This window comes from Ylistrum balloti, unplaced genomic scaffold (assembly GCF_031769215.1).
Source record: "Ylistrum balloti isolate Yb309-2 unplaced genomic scaffold, AGI_CSIRO_Ybal_v1 Utg369762, whole genome shotgun sequence".
NCBI classification, from domain to species: domain Eukaryota; kingdom Metazoa; phylum Mollusca; class Bivalvia; order Pectinida; family Pectinidae; genus Ylistrum; species Ylistrum balloti.
In genome coordinates this window covers 762,811-783,939 of record NW_026781960.1, presented here as the reverse complement: position 1 = coordinate 783,939, position 21,129 = coordinate 762,811, and the positions used below count along the sequence as shown (strand labels likewise).

General features: G+C 35.7%; 1 protein-coding gene across 1 annotated transcript; it reads left to right on the top strand.

Moving 5' to 3' along the window:
* The first annotated feature begins 2,992 nt into the window (after positions 1–2,992).
* Positions 2,993–20,120, top strand: LOC132543709 (NXPE family member 3-like). Its single transcript, XM_060207227.1, has 4 exons — positions 2,993–3,081; positions 12,191–12,934; positions 13,364–13,413; positions 19,330–20,120. The coding sequence occupies exons 1-4, from the start codon at positions 2,993–2,995 to the stop codon at positions 20,118–20,120; spliced, it is 1,674 nt and encodes a 557-aa protein (XP_060063210.1).
* Positions 20,121–21,129: the final 1,009 nt, after the last annotated feature.

The following is a 21,129-nucleotide window of genomic DNA, read 5'->3' as shown; positions in this document are numbered from 1 at the left end:
AAGCTTTCATAATTACTATGTACACTCAGACTGATCCATAAACATGTATACATTTAATCATGTTTATAATCGCAAACATTTCTAGTAACACGCACCCATGTATAGATCTACATTTACATACAGAAATGGAGAGAAGAAATAGAACTTAAGGGATAAGAAACTTAAAGAAAAAGAAATTGAAGAGAAGGAAGGAAAAGTGGAGAGGATTATTGGGTGAGATGGTAAAAATAAGCGAGAGTAATTCAAACCTTTAATGTTAAACTATAATTCAAACATGATTATTCGGTATTGTCAAGGACTGTTATGTATATGTTTATATATATTAATTAAAAATTAAAAAAAGGATAATAGAAAGAAGTATGTTAATGAAAACTGTATTAATTTGTCCCATTTTTTCACTCATTCTCAGATTTACGCTTTACTTCATCACTCTTACCATTTGCTATATATTTTTGTATCATGTAATTATCTTTGATGGTATTAATTAGGGCCTGTAAGTTTAGTGAATGGTGTAAGCATCTCATCTTGTAAAAATACTGCTTAATAATAATTATTATTTCATTGTGTACTCGGTTACCAGGAAGGGAGTTGTGATGAAGGAGACCAAAAATAAAAGTTTGTTTATTAAGTGAGAAAGGGATATGTAGAGTTTCTAATAAAATATCAAGACTATGTAATAGTTTTTGTACTTCCTGACATTCCCAAAGCAGATGAAAGCTTGTTTCTTGCTCTGAGTTACACAACACACAAAGACGGGAAATAACTACTCTAATTTTAAAAAAATGGGAGTTTGTTGCTAATGCCTGGTGGATTACCCTATACTGGAACCATTGAAGTTTTGTATTTGTTGTTACAAAGAATGGCATAAGATAGTACTTATCCCAAGTTTGTTTATCTATGTCATCAAATATACTATTCCATTCTTTGGTAACACGTCACATTTAATTAATGTATCATAAAACCTTCTTGACCTTTTTTTGTCTCCAAGAAAGATTCGTAGATTCAGGGATAGATTATAGAGGGGATGGAGATAGTATTTGATGCATTTGAGTTTTGATGGCAGAGACAAGACCCTTATATTGTAAAAAAAATTAATTGATATAATTACAAAAATGTGCAGACTTTCGCTTATTGTTTAGTCCGGCATTGATGTTCCAGGACAAGAATTTGATATCCAAATTTAATTTTCGTGACGTTAATTGCCGAATCATGTTTTTGGTCCCTCCTATAGAACTTTGCAATAATGTGCCTGGTTTTACCCTCAGCTTTAGTACCGAACCTGTGGGTCCGTTTCACAAAAACTTCTCTGATATCGAGTTTCTCCTAGATAACACAGACAACTTTACCGTCACAATCTTCTAAGGTTGTTCTAACGCCATTGACCATTTCAAAATCAGGTCCCCCATTCTCAGTAACGCCAAAGAAAAGGATATTCTCCCGCACATTTCATTCATATCATCCTTAAGAGAATCTATGGTTTTCTGAAGCGATGAGACATCCTGTTTTACGTTATTTTTACAGTGATCCTCGAATGTTTTGTTTAAAAAGGGTTGAAAATTTTCCAGCTCGTTCACTCTGATAGTTAATGAAGACTTCTTTTATACCTATGAGAGATTTCGCAACAACATCCAATTTACTGAGCTTGCTGGTAAGAGTATCAACGTTGGAAATAGGCGTAGACGCTAGAAATTAATAATTTGAAGCTCCCATGCCCTGCTGGCTAGGATATGTAGGCATGTGATACTGAGAACGGCCCATATTGTGAAATTGTAGACTGACATTATTGTTATATCACTGATGAGAGTTCATAGGTGTACCCGAGGATGCACCGGCTGCTAACTACTTTTCAAGCGCTTTCTTATTGTTGTCGTCTATCAGTGAAAAACATCAGCTTATAGTGACCAAGAATCCATACTACATTCATTACAAACTGTGAGTATTTCTGCCTACAATGACAGAGAAATCAGAACTGTCGGTATTTATGCCTACCATGACAGAGAAATCAAATTACTATAGTGTTAGTGTGTACAGAGAAGTCGACTCAAATAGTCTGTGTCGTGATCTGTATACAGTTACACAATTTGCCTTCTTGTGGTAATTCTAAAATGCATGCAAGCTGATTATTCAGATTATGCTTTAACGTAGGCATCAAAGACAAAGGAGAAACTGGGCAGCCTTTAACAAACCATTCCGCGAGGAAATACATATATTTAGCTGTTATACATAAATGTGTGTGACTGTAGCTAAGCTGGTGTGAGTAGGTCTAGTAATTAGCTAGGGAGTATTGGTGTCGCCCCACATAACATGAACATAAACTCTATCTAACCTTTTAACTTACTTGTATTGCACATTTAAATCAATAACACAAAATAGTGAAGGACACACGCATATTATTAATTTCCTCTCAGATCTCAAAAAAGTCACATGTCAAGATTTGGAGGAGGGGTATCCAACATGAACATGATCCTTAATGATGTCGCTAGGCTCACGTTACTCTAACAGTCATTACCAAAAATCGACCTCGTACGCTGAAAAGGTGTGTGTATAAACAATTTTTCGAAATATTCGATACGTTCCTCATACACTGACTTTATACGCTAGAGTGTGACAGTGCCTTTAAATATAGGAGCACAGTGTCAAACACGCGTTTGTACGATGGAATAGTCATGTTCTGTCTGACCAAACAAAGGAACACTACTAACGAAGAAAACTGTCATACCGGTGGTCACTTGACTAAAAACAGTTTGCCATACCTGGTCAACAGTATGGGAACATGCTTACATGTAAATACACAGGTAAAAGAAATATAGTAATTTATAAATACATGCACAAAATTTAACTTAGGTGGCCAAAAAATGTTTCGAGACGGTCCCGACAAAGGGATCCGCCAATCGATGGAAGGTAGAGCCTTCGCCACGTTATACATGTTCAATCGCTTCATTTTTATTCTATGCTATTGAGCGTTACCAAGCTGTAGGTAATAACAGTTAACATGTCTGTGACCGAATCTGTGTACTTTCGAAGGATACTTTTCTGTGGTGCACTAATAGTCATAATATGGATAACCTGTTTCCTACCGAGGTAGGTATTTTTTAAAAAAAAAATTTGTAGTCATTTCCACTGATTTACCAAAAACCGATATTTTTAATTCCTTCGTATGTCGGCCATATGACTCGGTTAATTGTATATATCATGTACCTGTTCTATCTATACCATAGTTTCTTATATGCTCTATACTTTAATTATTTCAGTTTTTGTTTTATCCAACAGTGTTTAATAACATTGTAGTACTTAAACTTCTATAATCTAAAATTAGTTATGAAATCAGTAAATTTGAGTTAATATTGATCTTCAATAATAAATTGTATTTCATTTTCGTTTATATTATCTAAGTGGCTTACATTATATATTGGAGAACTGCATACTGTTTCTTTACATCTTTAATTGTTTTCTTACCTGTTTCTTTACATCTTTAATTGTTTTCTTACCTGTATCTTTACATTTTTAATTGTTTTCTTACCTGTTTCATTACATCTTTAATTGTTTTCTTACCTGTATCTTTACATTTTTAATTGTTTTCTTAACTGTTTCTTTACATCTTTAATTGTTTTCTTCACTGTTTCTTTACATCTTTAATTGTTTTCTTAACTGTTTCTTTACATCTTTAATTGTTTTCTTCACTGTTTCTTTACATCTTTAATTGTTTTCTTCACTGTTTCTTTACATCTTTAATTGTTTTTTTCACTGTTTCTTTACATCTTTAATTACTTTCTTAACTGTTTCTTTACATCTTTAATTGTTTTCTTAACTGCTTCTTTACATCTTTAATTACTTTCTTAACTGTTTCTTAACATCTTTAATTGTTTTCTTAACTGTTTCTTTACATCTTTAATTGTTTTCTTAACTGTTTCTTTACATCTCTAATTGTTTTCTTAACTGTTTCTTTACATCTTTAATTGTTTTCTTGACTGTTTCTTTTCATCTTCAAATGATTTCCATAATCTGTATCACTTAATAAAGAGTTGTTGAATTTCAAAAGACTTATCTCTTTCAAATTCCTGCAATTTTAATGTTAGTATCGTCTGATATGTAAGTTGATTCAATAGTACAATTTATAGTATTTGACAGTAAGTTTCTTGAAGTTAGAAAAAAATCAAGTCGTGCATGTTTTGTGGGTTTTCCCGTCTCCTTGTAAATCTTTTAGTATCTGGCACCAATTCCCTACATGCGTCAACTAGATCACATTCATTGATGATATTAAACAACTTATCTTTTGCATTTTGATTGTTAGTATGTCTAAAATCAAAAGTATCTAACAGTAGATTCCAAACCATCTTTTTTAGATTATTGATCAAAGTTGCTAACCCTCTTGAATTTGACCTATGATTTCTAACATTTCAATCATATCCCCATTCTTATCCTGTTATCTAGATATGTTGTGACGAGAGTATCTTGTAGACAGTATATATCATATTTTTTATCTCTAATGTATGCTAAGACACTTTTTCTTTTCTTATAGTCCCCAAATCCCTGGCAATTAACAAAAGCAATTGTTATGTTTTCTGACATTAAAAATTATTCTACATTACTACTATCTATATCTAGGTCTACCTTTGTCATTACTTTTAGGTTATTACCAGGGTTGTATTGATTTGTCGGGGAAAATCTCTAGAGAGGAGATAAAGAATTAAAGTACAGGTCACAAAGAGAGATAAAGAGAGACAGATCGAGATAGTAAATGAGAAATATGTATTTTCCATAATGAAGGAAAATATAGAAATATAAACAATATAAAATAAAATATGCCATCGTTAAGTGTTACATATAATGTGGAAATATGGAAATCAACATTGAGATCAAGTTAATCTAACCTAATTGAAATTAGATTCAATATATTTATCTTAGTATATAACTTTGCAAAAGAAAATTTAAGAAGCTCCTCGATTTATTCTAATTAAGTCAAAATTACATGAACACGTCTCTATACTCTGCCCGTATATGCACATCCATGACTACAAAAATGAAAAGTACTATGAAGAAAATACAGATTTGTGTATACAAATTGTTAGTATGTTGATTTATAAATAGTTTCATTATACCAACTTGTATATCGATACGTTCTATTTGTTCAGTTTTTCAATGCCAATTTTAGACATAAAGAGACGTGGCAAAGAAAACTTCTTATCTATATACTTGTAAAAGGGGTATCAATATTGTTTGGTGTAAGGTTTTTATCACGGTACTCTGAATTATCAAAATAAACAATGTATTTTACTTCTAATAATTAAATTGACAATGACAATTGTTAGTAAAAAAAGTATTTTTGTTTCACGAGTTGTCACACGACATATTTTCACGATTGAACAAAAAAAAAAGTTTTACTAAATGCATATTTCAATACAATACCACATCACTATCAATCATGTAAAATCGGTATACTGAAGTTAGAATCAAAGGCATGCCAATCGTGTCAATATTATACATTTCAGTAACAGAAGCATGGACTGTAGTAGTGGTTCGTGGTAAAACAAAAACCGCACGACTGCCAAAATAAACTAGGAGAGGAGGTAACAGTTGTCTATTTCCTCAGAAAGAACTATATATATAGGCCCTAATCTGTCCGTTCTCGAGTGACACCATATCTTATTGTGATTGCAGTAAAATATTGTAACCGTATACGACTCTATATATAGATTTGTTATTGACAGTATCCGGTATATTTCTGGTATCAACAGTAGAAATCAAATTGGCTTTCCCAGGAAGGTTCTTAATAATTAAGTTAAATGCTACTGGGGCTGCTAGCCAACGATGTCCAGTTGGATCTGGTTTGGCGCTGGTCAACACATAAGTTGTCAGTCAAGATCTAGAACTCATTGTTATAGAGGTAGTCTTTAAACTTTTCAGTCACAGCCCACTTCAGAGCCAGGAATTCCAACTTGTAAACTGGATATTTTTTTTCTGACTTGGTCAGAAATCTTCTGTATATGCGATGACCATTTGTTTTTTTGTCCTGTGTCTTGAACATGACCGCTCCAAGTCCTTTGTGACAGGCGTCTGTGTGCAGCTCAAACGGCTTTGTGTAATCTGGGTATGCGAGGATCGATGGTGATGTCAGGGCAGATTTTAAATAATCCAATGCCTCCTATTGCTCCGTTCCCCATTTCCAACACCAATTTCATATGTCCTCTTATATTTCTTCTCTGGAGTGGGCATGATGTCGGTTAAAGGTCTGGCAATCTGTGAAAAATCCTTTTTAAACTTCCGATAATTACCAGTAAAACCTGAGAATCGGCGAACGTCTTCTGGGTGTTTTCCAATTAACTATTTTCTGAATCTTATCAGGATCTGCCTCAATTCCCTCCGAAGACATAATAAATCCGATGTGCTTAACCCTCTGCTGGGAGAACGTATATTTCTTCGTGATTATTGAATTCCACACTTCCTAATTCTGGTTAGCACGCGGTCTAACTTTTCAATGAGTTCCTCAAAGGTCTTGCTGAATATGATTAGGTCATTTAAGTATATAAAACAATCCACCATATGTAACTTATCCAAGCACTGTTCCATCAAGCATTGTCATTTAGCAGGAGCGTTGGCCAAACCGACGGTCCAACAGTTAATGCGGTCCGCTCCTTGTGCTCTTCAGCTATCTCTACCTGATGGTAGCCGCTCTTCATGTCAAGTACAGATCCTCTATTAACGGCAAGACATGTGCATCTTTGATTTTCTGGCTGTTCGTCTGACGATAGTCGATGCACATGCGTAATTTTCCATCACGCTTCCTTACAAGAACTACTCCAGATGCCCATGGTGAATAAGATTTCCGGATGACTCCACATGTCAGAAGTTGTTGCAGATCCTCTCCGAAGTATATCAACCAGTACCGATGAGAATGAAACTTGGTCTAATATGCTGTGGTCGTCCTTCTTAGTATCGCAGGCTGCCAGCTGCTGCTGGATACACACAGGGACTGTAGCTCACATACAACTGAACGGGAGCCAAAACAACGGTTCTGGTAGTAATATTTAAAACATTGACAAAAAAGTGCCATTATGCTGATACTAATAGGTATAGATGCAAATAGTTTGAGAAACACCTAGATCCTCTGGAAGAACTGAGTTTGAAGTAGAATGCAGCAAAGCACAGACTTCCGAATATGGAATCTGTTTATCCAGCTTACAAGCAATGTCCATCTTTCCGATTGGAGGAATCACTATGTTCCGATTTTCATCACTTCTTACTATCACAAGTTGATCATTGTTATGTACCAGCTGTCTTTCTCTTACAGATATACAACTAAATGATAAATACAATTGGGTCGTGAGCGGTGCTTCCTGCAAAAATCAAACCATTCCTCACACTGCTGCATCAAATAAGACAAAACATTAGTTCCAAGTAACACAGGAACTAAATTGTTGAACTCCGTGTCGGGTACAACAAGTAACACAGGAACTGAATTGTTGAACTCCGTGTCGGATACAACAAGTAACACAGGAACAAAATTGTTGAATTCCGTGTCAGGTACAACAAGTAACATAGGAACTAAATTGTTGAACTCCGTGTCGGGTACAACAAGTAACATAGGAACTAAATTGTTGAACTCCGTGTCGGGTACAACAAGTAACAAAGGAACTAAATTGTTGAACTCCGTGTCGGTTACAACAAGTAACACAGGAACTAAATTGTTGAACTCCGTGTCGGGTACAACAAGTAACACAGGAACTAAATTGTTGAACTCCGTGTCGGGTACAAGTAACACAGGAACTAAATTGTTGAATTCCGTGTCGGGTACAACAAGTAACACAGGAACTAAATTGTTGAACTCCGTGTCGGGTACAACAAGTAACACAGGAACTAAATTGTTGAATTCCATGTCGGGTACAACAAGTACCACAAGAACTAAATTGTTTAACTCCGTGTCGGATACAACAAGTAACACAGGAACTAAATTGTTGAATTCCATGTCGGGTACAACAAGTACCACAAGAACTAAATTGTTTAACTCCGTGTCGGATACAACAAGTAACACAGGAACTAAATTGTTGAACTCCGTGTCGGCTCTTCGAATCTTCATCCATATAATGCTTGTCCACTCTAATCCCAACTTCCACATAATCCAGGTAGGGTAGCAATTTGCCACCTGCCACCTGTTTCTTCAATGCTCCATCCTTAAGAGGATGTAGTGTAAATCCACTTAGATGAAACCGGTATAAGTTCTCCGTGACACTTGAAACAGCGGCTCGTGTGTCCAAAAGTGCTTTTCATTAAGTCTGTCCATGGCAGTATATATAAATATATATTTACATATTTGGCGTTTCCTCCTGTAGCCTACGGGCACGCCTCCACCACAGGTTTCCTCTAGTTTAAATGATGACGTCAGCTGTAGTCCATGATGACCCGACATCCAATACGTAAATGGCCATACTGTCAGCAACGGTAACACACCCTGGCCAAAGATTTCTCATTGCATCCTGATGATGTTGACCTCACCCCCACCCCCCGATTGGACTGGGGCCCACCACCAGGCTGAAATCGGTTTTGTCACAGAAGTATGTAGACTCTGGATATTCTGTCTGGTAGTAATTGCTGCCACGCCGTTGATGCCTACCATGTTGATCACTACTATGTCTTGTTGCCTATTGGAAGATGCTGAGGTCTTCGATTTTTTTTTCTTACTTTCGAACTTGCCAAAGCGCGAAATAAACTGCTGCATCATACCCCTCAACTCTGACATGTCCGAGTTACTGTCAGTTGGAGATGGTGTAGCAGCAGTCATTATCTTGAGTTGAGACTGTGATGAAGTAAATCCCTTCTTAGCAGGTAATAATCCTCTCGAATTCACAATGCGACGTATGGACTGACACAGCTGGTCAAAATCCTTGAGGGTGTCAAACTTGTAGTCAGCTATATCTTGTAAAACAGGTCGGAGCCCTTAAAAATACTATATTTCGAAGTAAAGCATCAAGTTTGTTGAGGCTAGTGCAGAGCAGTGATGAAGATGATGTTGAAACAGGATTGAAAAAAAATTGCCAACCAGATTGTAAATGATGTAAAGAAAACATTAGTTGATGAAAGGAGTATCATGCCAGAGTCAATATGGACATTCTGTGTCTGTGTTATCATTGCTGTCAAAGCTTTCCAAAAAATTGGACCTTACTTTACCAGCCGCTCTCATCGGAAACATTGTTACAAAAACCTTAAGCGGTAGAGTCACAACCCTCCAGATTTTAACTTGTAGTCTTACAATGGAAGGACAAAGAGCTGAACGAGTTACTTTAGACATTGGGGCCCACTGCAAATGAAAATGGACACTTGTTCACACAACTGCCAGCCGCTCATGTCCTTTCAGACTATGACACTGTCGCTCAGTGCTTCGGAATAGGAAAAAGCACAGTTATCAAAGTTCTCAAGAGTGGTATAGCACTGCAGAAATTGGGTGTAGTATCTGCGGACATGGGTGACATCATTCAAGAAGCAACAGCATTCATGGCTGCATGCTACGGGGTCAAAGGAACGGTCAAGTCGAACATGTCTGAGGTCCGGGGAGAGTTCTGGCCAAGAAGGATAGACAGAAAAAACGTAACAAAGGCTGCAGAGCTTAAGATGGGTACGTGACGACCGTACCAGATGCTTGACCCCACTAACAGTGCAACCAGACGTCAGTGTTGCTCCACCGGAGGTGCTGGAAATGAGAAGGTGTAGTTGTGGTATGAATAATCCTTGTTCGACAGCAATGTATGGATGCTACAAAGTTCACCTGCCGTGCATAATGTTTTGTGTATGTCACGGGGAAGTACACTGCCAGAATGAGCACATCCGACGTGTTCATGACTGGTGTGTTCTTTGACGATTCACATACACGCTGAAGTTGATTGTCTATTCTTAGCAGAAAATACAGTTGTGATCAATAATGGAATGGCCTAATCCGATACTTTAAACATGGGGATAGACACCAAAATTATTTCGATACATTGTTACTGAGAAAGAGATAAAAACATCAGTAATGGCGGCCTTCATTTGCATATTGTTCGGATTGCCTAAAGAGGACAGAGTGGCATCATACAGAGTTTGAAAAAGCTCATATCAGAGATATAGAAACAGCAAAACAAAACCTTGTACGGACTGCGAAGCACGCCTGATTGTATCTGCCACCGGACTAATTTCAGAAAAGCTTTCGATACTGTTTGGAGGGTTCGTTTATGGCAAATGTTGTTAAAAATAACATTACTGGGAAATTACATCAAGTTATTATTAATTTTTACCTTTATACCAAATCGTGTCTAAAAACTGCTAGTGGTATGACTGATTTCTTCACACGCCGTGTCGAAGTAAAATAAGGCGAAAATCTCTCCCCATTTTTATTTTCTTTATATTTGAATGATCTTGAAGATGTTTTCATGCATAATAACGTTGAGCAACTTTTTAATATTGATACTCTATTTAAGGAGCATATGGGTATATTTGTTAAATCATTTATTTTGCTTTACGATGATTATACAGTAGTTATGTCAGAAACGGCAATACTGTCACATCGTTTCGCTAATAAACATCACGCGTGTACGGGTCTCTAACTAACAAGCCTACACCATGCACTGTGCGGCTTATTATTCTCATTATTTGCGTACAACATATACTCAACAAAAAAAGAAAGGTTATCATGTTTCCTTGGTGAATACCTGTAAATGAGTGAAAAACAAAATGACGTTTGTGCAATATTAGAAAATGGTAATGTTTTACATTACAAAATCCAAGGGGGTTACCAAAATCATTCAAGCGTGAAAGTCTGTATTAGCGAAAGAGCTGCACGAGGTTTTTCGCTTGAATTTCATAAACATTCAAACTAACAACTGTTCCTTAGATCCTTAGGGCTTAGAAATCACACCTTTATCATTATGCCCCGGCTGTCACAAATACAGAGAGAAAGGGCTGTAATCTTGCTATCTATCATTTTATCATTATGCCCCGGCCGTCACAAATACAGAGAGAAAGGGCATCTTTATCATTATGCCCGATCGTCCCCGTAGCTGCCGACCCCGTGAAACGACCGCCAGGGATGACCGTCGTATACCATTGATACACTTGCGCAATTGATTCGTAACCACAGTAGAAACTGTCACCCCAAACAGTCCGCAATAGGATGAGGGCCTACCAACTGAAAGCGCGGCGTCCCTACACTGGACCCAATTTGTTGCGACGTCACCGTAATAATCGGCGTAACTGGACCCGTGCTCACCGTCGTTGGGCCTTACGACAATGGAACAATGTTCTGTTTTCAGATGAGTCCAGGTTTTGTCTGCAACACAGTGACGGAAGGCGCAGAGTGTTGAGGCGACGAGGTGAGCATTTTGCGAACTGCTGCGTCGCAGAACCGGACCGCTTTGGCGGCGGAAGTGTAATGGTTTGGGGTGGTATTTGTGGGGGGACTCGTACCAGGCTTCTTGTGTTAAATGGCAATTTAACCGGTATTCGATATCGGGACGAAATTTTAAGACCAGTGGTTCTGCTATTCTTAGGACGCCATGGCGTTGGCGCCATTTTTCAACAGGATAACGCACCAGCGCATACCAGTCGCGTCAGCAGAACTTTCTTGCAGCAAAATAACGTACAGGTGTTAGATTGGCTATCTAAATCACCTGATTTGTCACCGATTGAGCATGTCTTGGACGTTCTTGGGCAACGCGTGAGAGAACGTCAAAATCAGCCGTCAAACTTGCAGGAGCTGGCCCAAGCCTTAATCGCTGAATGGAACAACATCTCTCCTCGAATTATCCGCCGGTTTACGAGTTCCATGCGACGACACTGCAATGCTGTTTACTTCGCAAACGGTGGCCATACCCGTTACTGATGGTGTTACCTTTGTAACCAACGTCCTTTACAGTCGAATAAAATCAACTGAACGCAAAATTTTATAATGAACCATGACTGCAGTTTTATCAGAATTGATCAATTACTTTATTCGTACATGATTGGTAAGGATTTATGAAGGGGTTAATTAATTAATCACAGAATAAAGTAGTGTTACCTTTCTTTTTTGTTTAGTATATATTGATAAAATAAACAAGGAAACACTATGTTATACCTGTAATATTTCTGTACATGTATGACAGCAGTTAATTGTGTCCGGGAGTATCATCTTCTTGAGGAATATCTGTTATCCCTTCTATATAAGATTTATGTATGTATTTTACAGGTTCGACCCAGCAGTGGTCCCGGACATAAAAGAAATATATAAGTCTGATGTACCCTCGGCCATACCAATACAAGCTTCTAATCTAAGCAATTCAGATGTAACTTCCATAATAAAATTCATTCCAAAAGTGAATATGTCGGTGTATACGTTGTATGGAATTAACACGTATATGGAATTCAAAGATTACAAGGACTTCCATTCGTTAGTAAACATTTCAAATTCAGTAATAACCGTCAGAAGCAGCAACGTCAGCGTTGGAGATGACATAATAGTCGATATTGTGTTGTACAACGGCAGAGGAGAGAGGTCTAAAATGGGAGGTGATATACTCCGGGTGTGGCTTCGAGAACCTTCAGTTAATGCATCGGTTTCCGGTCATGTGACTGACCATGGTGACGGATCATACACAGGGGTTGTTAAAGCTATGTGGGCTGGAAAACCAGAAGTGATGTTTTCTATCGCAAATACAAAGGAACACGTTGGAATTTTCATGAATATTGTGCATAAATATGGTTTAATTATGTTCCTTAAAGCAGGATTTCGGAAAGGTAATAGGACGGAGACAACTTTATGTAGCGTTTTACCAAATATTCCTCACGTGATAGAATACTGTAACTTTACGGCCCAGATTTACAATATGTCTTTTTTCTGTGGAAAACCTTTCAATTTGAGTTGTGAAGATTGGATTGTATATGAACGAGCACTTCAGTACCCATGCAGCGAAAAACACCAGTCATTATTTTGGTAAGTGAATATTACTTTTAAAACATAAGTTTATGGTAATTAAAATTGATTTTACGTTGATAACCATTAAGTTTATTCGAATATCACATTTCAAGTGTTTAACTGGTTCTGATAATTCCATTAAAACGACAAAAGGATGGATGTTTCTAGAATTCCATTTCCATTTCTTTTGTCTTCTTTTCTCTTGTCTACTTTGAATTATATCTGGCGCTTATTAGGAAATATCGATTACAAAACTTCCCTGTCAAAATAAAAAATGGCTGCTCTTCAACCATTTTTTTCAGTACCAATTTTGAAAATGCATTATCAAAACTTCTAAAACAAAAATATGAAAAAAACCCGTTTCGAATAAAACGTTCCGCAAAGGAGCAGTTTTCCCTCAATATAACTACAGCGGTAATAGGCAATCCATGATTTTTTTCACTTCAGGAAATACAAGTATTTCAAGAAAAGAGTATCAAGAGTAACTGTCCTAAGTAGTAAGTATTCCAATATTTTTCCTATGACGACCTGTACTGGAGAAAAATCTGAAATCACGATCACAATGAAAACAAAAATCCCTTAATAGTCCTATTGCACACACACACGTCCGCCATCTTGTTTTAGGTCATTATATATGCATGTCAAAGGTCAACTGGATATAAACATTCCGTCGCGATAAACATGGCGGCCTGCGGATTTTACGTTTACATTTGTATGTTTATCCATTGTTTTTTGTTTTTACTTTTTTCACTGAAACTTTTGTGTCACATATTTTTATATTGTTCATCATAATTTATATTTATATATTTACACATATCTTACACCATGGTCCAGGAAATAGCACCATCCATCCCACCTCTGTTAACATTCTTTATCCATATATTTCTCGCATGGCTGTCCTTTAGGAAGGTTGGAAAAGCAAAAAGAAAACAACGGTTGTTCAAATACATAACATCCTGTGCCAAAGTATCACCCATGTGTTTCACATATTTTGGATTTCAATTTCTTCAGTTCTGGGACACCGTTGGTGCAGCCAAAAACACAACACAGCAGATTCTTGCTGACATGATAGCTGGTATAAATCTTTCAATTTCAATGCAGAAACAAAATGTCGGCAGTTGTATTTACAATAAATAACACGTCAAAACTGTCAACAACACTGCAGAAAACTGACCAAATTTAAACATCATATTTCCCTTATTTAACCCGGGTGTGAAAATTTTAAAAATTAATGATGTAAAAAAAGACCTGTAGCAGAAAATAACTACGTTGTATTGTACATGTAAGTAAGTAGATGTGTATGTACTGTATTATTATATGGTTTATTAGTGTTTTATTTCATGTATTGTATGTATTGGTTTTAGAGTTACTATCTTGTTGTAATAAACTTGATCAAATTTAATTAGTGTTAGGGGTTTACTTTTGATCAAAGCAAATTACTGTATCTGGATATTCTGGATCCATCACTAAATAATAATTTGCTAGCACATGGAGCTATTAATATCATAAAAATGTATAAATGTTATAAAAAACCAAAATATTTTTAGAACTTGATCTATATGCCCATGCAGGCAAACAACATTTTTTTGGTTAAACATATTAATTTGAAGTATTAAAAATCAAGTATTTATACATCATTCTCTTAAAAAGTAAAATGAATGTGCATGCATGAGCAACAGGTGATCAACATCTAAAATAAAATCTAATAATAGACATTTTTATGAAGTTTATCTCCTTTGTACGCTTGTTTAAAAATAATTGGTTCATTAATACACAATAAGTACCAAGATTGGTGAATATCTTTAACTGAGTTGTTTATTTTCTAACTTTCAGCTAATATTTCATGGATACATACTTTCTGCTTTTGTTTCATTTTCTTGATAGTTATGTGCAGTGCGTGTGGCTATACATATAAACTATTTATTTTTCAACAATTATGAAACAAATTGATATCAATCACTCTTGCTGGTCCGGATGTTAGCGCACAAGGGATCTTTGTGTGGGAGGAAACCGGAGAACCCGGATGAAACCCAATGCGGCTGGGCAGGTGACCCCATACCTTTTCACGTCCAATCGGGGAATCGAACCCTGGCCGCCTTGGTGTAAGGCAAGTGCGCTTTCATTTGCACCACCACAAGATCACCCATATGTGATAGACCACAAAACAACCAGACTAGCTCATATTGACATTCTAATAGGCACGAGTACCCAAATTTAAACACTTCATTATAAACAGCAGTTTATGAAAGTAATTTAGATATTTGAAAAAAAAATCTTCATGTTGAAATGTTTTGACAATGCTCCTAAATGTCTGAATGTGCAGTTTTCCATGTAGTGCTATTCCCATTCTTTTTTCCGTTTCACTTTTTCAATATTTCACTCGAGTTTATGAGCAATGGCAGTGAGTAGGCAGATGAAATTTACTCAAAATGCATAAAATTACTTCAAATTTAATTGAGTAAACATTACATTTATTTGTATTATGAAATTAGAAGTGTTATACCGGATTTATCGAAAGTGTTCCAATTTGGGTACTCTGACCCTAAATGGTAACTCCAACCACAGGCGCTTGCATTGTTAACAAAACGTACGGCCAGCCACACGTTAACATACACAAAGGAGGAAGTTAGTCAGTATGTGAGATCTCTGCCAGTATCGCAAATTTTCAAAATGAAGTTTTTCAGCACTTACTTTACCTTTTCATTTTTTGCCGGTGGCGATGTACGTGTGGTTGTGACCCGTAATTAAAGTTTTTAACAAATCCCTGTGCTTCAAACAACTTGCCTAGATGATTTGAATTGTACCTTAATTGTCGATTGGGGACCAGAATACACATACATACTCGTTTTTTTTTCCTGGCTACAATCGATGATTGAGGTAATGAAATCATCTAGAAAAACTTCTATGCTTTTGATGTCGTAAAGGCCTAGCACTTGGCAGTTAAACGTCGGGGTCAAATGTTTTTGTACAAATCTTTCGAAGAAAATGGGGTTTTTTTCATAAAAAAAAATCAATGAAACTCCATGAGCGAAAATAAGAAACATTTGCTTCAGTATCAGATCAATTCGTTTACAGTACTGGACGTCATTTTTTTTGTCAATTCAAGTCACTTACACTAAGCATAACACAAACGATCGCCATTGCTGAAGAACCCGGATGTGGTGTTTTATATCCAGTTGACCTATGACCTCAGAGTTACCGGAAACGTTCAATAGGACTACTATGCAGTCAGGGATACCGGTTGATCAAGTACATGAGAGAAAATAATAAGCGAAAATTTGTCTTAGGGAAAGTATCGTAATATTAAATAATAAAGCAATTAAACATGTATTCTATGTATTTATCTAAGACCGTGAAATAAACATCTTTTTAAAGATTTTTTGTTTTACACAAATATTTGTAATGTACATCCAAAATTTATATACTTTTTTATTGTATCTTCTTTATCAGTTTTAGCGGTAAATCATTGTTTTGCTCTTGTTTTGTTCTGTTTGTTTAAACTACATGTATTCCTCTTGTATTGACTTGTCCGAAATGGTGGTATCTTAATGATCTAGCAAAGTTAATGTATACTTTGCGAGAAATTGGAACCATGTCATTTAAATGGCTCACAAATGCTAATTTTTTTCAAACTGATCTAAATTATGTCTGGTACTACATGTCCCTTTTCTAAAAATGAAATTAAGACACTGGTGAAAATAGACTGAATGATCAATGCATAAAAATTCAGAAATTAAGCTGAATACTAAAGATAAGAAAATTATGTGTAAGTTTCGTTCTTTAAAAGAATACATTTACCTGTAGAAACGGGAAGCTGATTAGGTATTTCTCGTCACGAGACAACCTGTACTTTGAATAATTCCGACATTGGAAATGACTTTCATTATTTATCTAAATGCCAAATGAACCAGTAAATTGTCTAAGAGAGAAATATATACCAAACTATTATTTCACTTTTCCAAGTCAAATTAAAATAAATGTTTGTTTGATTAATGTAAAAATGTTCACAAAATTTGTAGATTCATATTATTGAGTTTATCTCTGTACTCGGTTGTGCTCCTTTCCTATGTAATTGTGCAAAAGTGAAACATCATTATTTACAGAAAATGTTGTAATTTTGTACTTATTATCTTACGCCATGTATCATGTAAATTATATGTATGTGACCTCATGTTACACACGTAAGTATGTCAGAGTGATTGCATAAAGCCTTCAAAACTATATTCTATATAGAGTCAGAATATGTTATATAGAGTCAGAATATGTTATGTAGGGTTAGTATGTTTTATATAGGGTTAGTATATTTTATATAGGGTTAGTATATTTGGTGTAGTATATATTTTATATAGTTATATTTTATATAGGGTTATATATTTGGTGTAGGTTAGTATATTTTATATAGAGTTAGTATATTTTATATAGGGTTAGTATATTTTATATAGGGTTAGTATATTTTATGTAGGGTTAGTATATTTTATGTAGGGTTAGTATATTTTATGTAGGGTTAGGATATTTTATATAGGGTTAGTATATTTGGTGTAGGGTTAGTATATTTTATATAGAGTTAGTATATTTGGTGTAGGATTAGTATATTTTATATAGAGTTAGTATATTTGGTGTAGGATTAGTATATTTTATATAGGGTTAGTATATTTTATATAGGGTTAGTATATTTTATATAGGGTTAGTATATTTTATATGGGGTTAGTATATTTGGTGTAGGATTAGTATATTTTATATGGGGTTAGTATATTAGGTGTAGGGTTAGTATATTTTATATAGGGTTAGTATATTTTATGTAGGGTTAGGATATTTTATATAGGGTTAGTATATTTTATATAGGGTTAGTATATTAGGTGTAGGGTTAGTATATTTTATATAGAGTTAGTATATTAGGTGTAGGGTTAGTATGTTTTGGTGTAGGGTTGGTATATTTCATGTAGGGTTAGTACATTTTATGTAGGGTTAGCATATTTGGTGTAGGGTTAGTATATTTGGTATTGTGGTTTTTTCTCTTTGATGTAATTTGTTTGATTTCTATTGGAAACATTCCAAACTATCCTAGAATTATAGATGCTTTACTGAAATTGGGGAATGCATGATCTCACATTATTCCTTAGGGAGGGGGTAAAGTATACTAAAGATTATGTAAGAAAAACAAATTTTAAGAATACATGATGGCCAGGGCCCAAAGGGGTCAAATTGACTTCAATTTTTTAAAATCTTCTTTACATCTATATCTAGTCCAAAACTGATTTTTTCAAAATTATGAATTTGATGGCATCGGATCTCACACTTCCCATAGGAAAGGGAGCGGGGCAATAAGATATGTTTTAGTAAGTTGATATAGATAATATGTTGATATAGAAAATATAACATTTTTTAGCATAATTTATTTCAGTTTAAACATGCTTAGAATTCTTAACATGGGATGACAGTTAATGTTATGCACGATTTATATTTGTATTGCATGTACAAGTTAGCTCAAGTTATGTAACAGGATCATCTTTATTACATATGTTACAATTATGACAACAATTACACAATTTAGGGAGCCGTATAAGCACATGAGCCTGTTGTTGTAGACCGAAAGCCATTTTTTTCGGAGATAACGCTTTCTCCAATTCTTGCATGCATTTATTGTAATAAATATAGCCAAGGTCATTTCTTTAAACTAATTTGGTAGTCCTGTAGCATGCTACAGGCCTAATATCAACACCCTAGCCTTTTGGTTATTAAGAAGTAGGTCATTCATTTGGATAAACTTTGTAATCATTAAATCCATAATGCTACAGACCCATATCAGTACATTGAGCATTTTTGTTATTGGAATTGGTCTACTGCTTAACACACATGTGACCTTTTTGACCTTGAAAGGCTTTCAAGGTAATTCATTTCAATAACTTTATAGTCTCCACTCCAGCATCCTACTGACCCAATGTCAGCGTCCTTGGCTTTTTAATTGAGCAGATGTGTGAAGATTTTAACACATTTAACCTCTGAGACCTTGAAGGTAGGTCAGTGTCAATCCTTTGAACACATTAGTAGGTCTTCATCCCAGGATGCTAAAGGCACAGTATCAGAAACCAGGACCTTTTGGTTAAAACGGAGAGGTTGTTGGAAAATTTCAACACATTTGACCCCTGTGACCTTGAAAGTGGGTAAAGGTCATTCATTTGAAGAAACTTGGCAGCCGTTTATCGCAGCTACAAGCTCAATAGCAGCATCTTGGGCTTCTTGGTTGTTATTTCGACGTAACATCCACGACGATGGACAAAAGACGGGCGCAATTGGTCACTTGATGTATTAAATTACTTTTCTACGGGGAAAATGACACACAAATGGTCAAATTTCTCTTTAAATATGCATTACTTAGAATTATATTATAAGTTGCCTTCGCTTTCTCTCCTCAGATTCTGGTGCTAGGCAAGAACCAATGGTTTCATGCAGTGATATTAAGAGTGAAGTCACGTGGCAGATCAGCACCCCGGCCGGGTACTTTTATAATGGTAAATGGCGATCGTTGCTATGCAAGACTTTGATGCCATGGAAAAGAGAATCATATGCTAAGTGCTTGAAGGATCGCCCGTTACTAATGACAGGAGACTCCACTATAAGAAATTGGTTTCAACGTATAGCAGAGCTACTGAAGTTAACAATATTAGTTGGTAAAAAGGAAGTGACGGATAAAGCATGGCAAAAATTTTCCGAGGCTGGAAACAGAACTGAATCACTTGAATTGTATTGGGCCCCTCACGGAATTCCGTTCTTCAGCTATGAACAAAACAAGAAGAATCTGCGATCTGCTGCCTCTAGAATAGACGATTTGCCAGGAAATAAAAGCGTTATTCTTGTGTTACATTGGTTTAGTCACGTGGCAAGAACAAACCCTCAAAATTACAGGGAACTTCTCCGGAGTGCTAAACAGGCTATAATTCGGCTTTTGAAACGTTCCCCTAATTCACGTGTTCTCATCAAAGGTCCCCATGCTTTCACATATTTCATGTTTTTGGGACCGATAGATTACCTTGGAATGCTTTATAAACAGATATTGTACGAGGAATTTAAAGATTTACAAAGAAAAGTGTATTATATTGATCAGTGGGACGCAACTATAGGAAATGAAAACATAAACAACCATCCCGAATACCCATCATATAATCCTATGATGATCAATTTACTATTTTCGTTTATCTGTGAATAATTCTTTTACAAATAGGAAATATTGCCCTACTCAAAGCGTGAATATACCTGTCAATGGAAAGAAAAAACCCACAGGTCATACACATAAATATCCTATTACTTATGATTCAAGATTAGTTATACATTAATTCGATTGACATTTAAACAAAACCATTTTTTTTCTTGGCGACACTAGACTACTTTTTATTTTTAAAACGTGTAATTATTGTACTGACCATTAATCATTAACATTATATAAACATTCTTTATATATTCTTTACATAGGCAGATAGAGTAACAGTATACTGTATGACATAGTAGTAGTGACGTCATCATCCCACTACAGGCCATCCGCCATTTGTGCTATTGGTCGTCTGGTACCTGTAAAAGAGAATATTACTATGTTTTAGAAATCTACTTCAAGTAACCTGCTTATTTGAATGTGAATCATTATCATATATACGTTATTACGTTATGAGTTATATAGATCTTTGTCAAAGTGTACAAATCAGTACAGAGACAAGGTGTACAGATAAGTATATAGACAGGGTGTACAGATCAGAATACAGACAAGGTGTACAGATCAGTACAGAGACAAGGTGTACAGAACAGTGTACCAACAAGGTGTACAGATCAGTATACCGACAAGGTACAAAGACAAGATGTACAGATCAGTATACCAACAAGGTGTACATATCAGTACACATACAAGATATACATATCAGAATACAGACAAGGTGTACAGATAAGTACAGAGATAAGGTGTACAGATCAGTGTACCAGCAAGTTGTACAGATCAGTATACCGACAAGGTGTACAGAGCAGTATATAGCCAAGGTGTACAGATCAGTTACATATCAGAATACAGAGATATATCAGTACAGAAAAGGTACATATCAGTATATAGACAGGTGTTCAGATCAGTACACAGACAAGGTGTACAGATCAGTGTATAGAGACAAGGTGTACAGATCACAAGGTGTACAGATCAGTATATAGACTGGGTGTACAGATCAGTATACAGACAAGGT

What these genes read in the sequence shown, in the direction of transcription:
- LOC132543709 (XM_060207227.1), top strand. Translation starts at nt 2,993, where the DNA reads ATGTCTGTGACCGAATCTGTGTACTTTCGAAGGATACTTTTCTGTGGT. An exon ending in ATAACCTGTTTCCTACCGAG is followed by an intron (nt 3,082 to 12,190) that starts GTAGGTATTTTT and finishes TGTATTTTACAG; the next exon opens with GTTCGACCCAGCAGTGGTCC. An exon ending in AAACACCAGTCATTATTTTG is followed by an intron (nt 12,935 to 13,363) that starts GTAAGTGAATAT and finishes TTTTCACTTCAG; the next exon opens with GAAATACAAGTATTTCAAGA.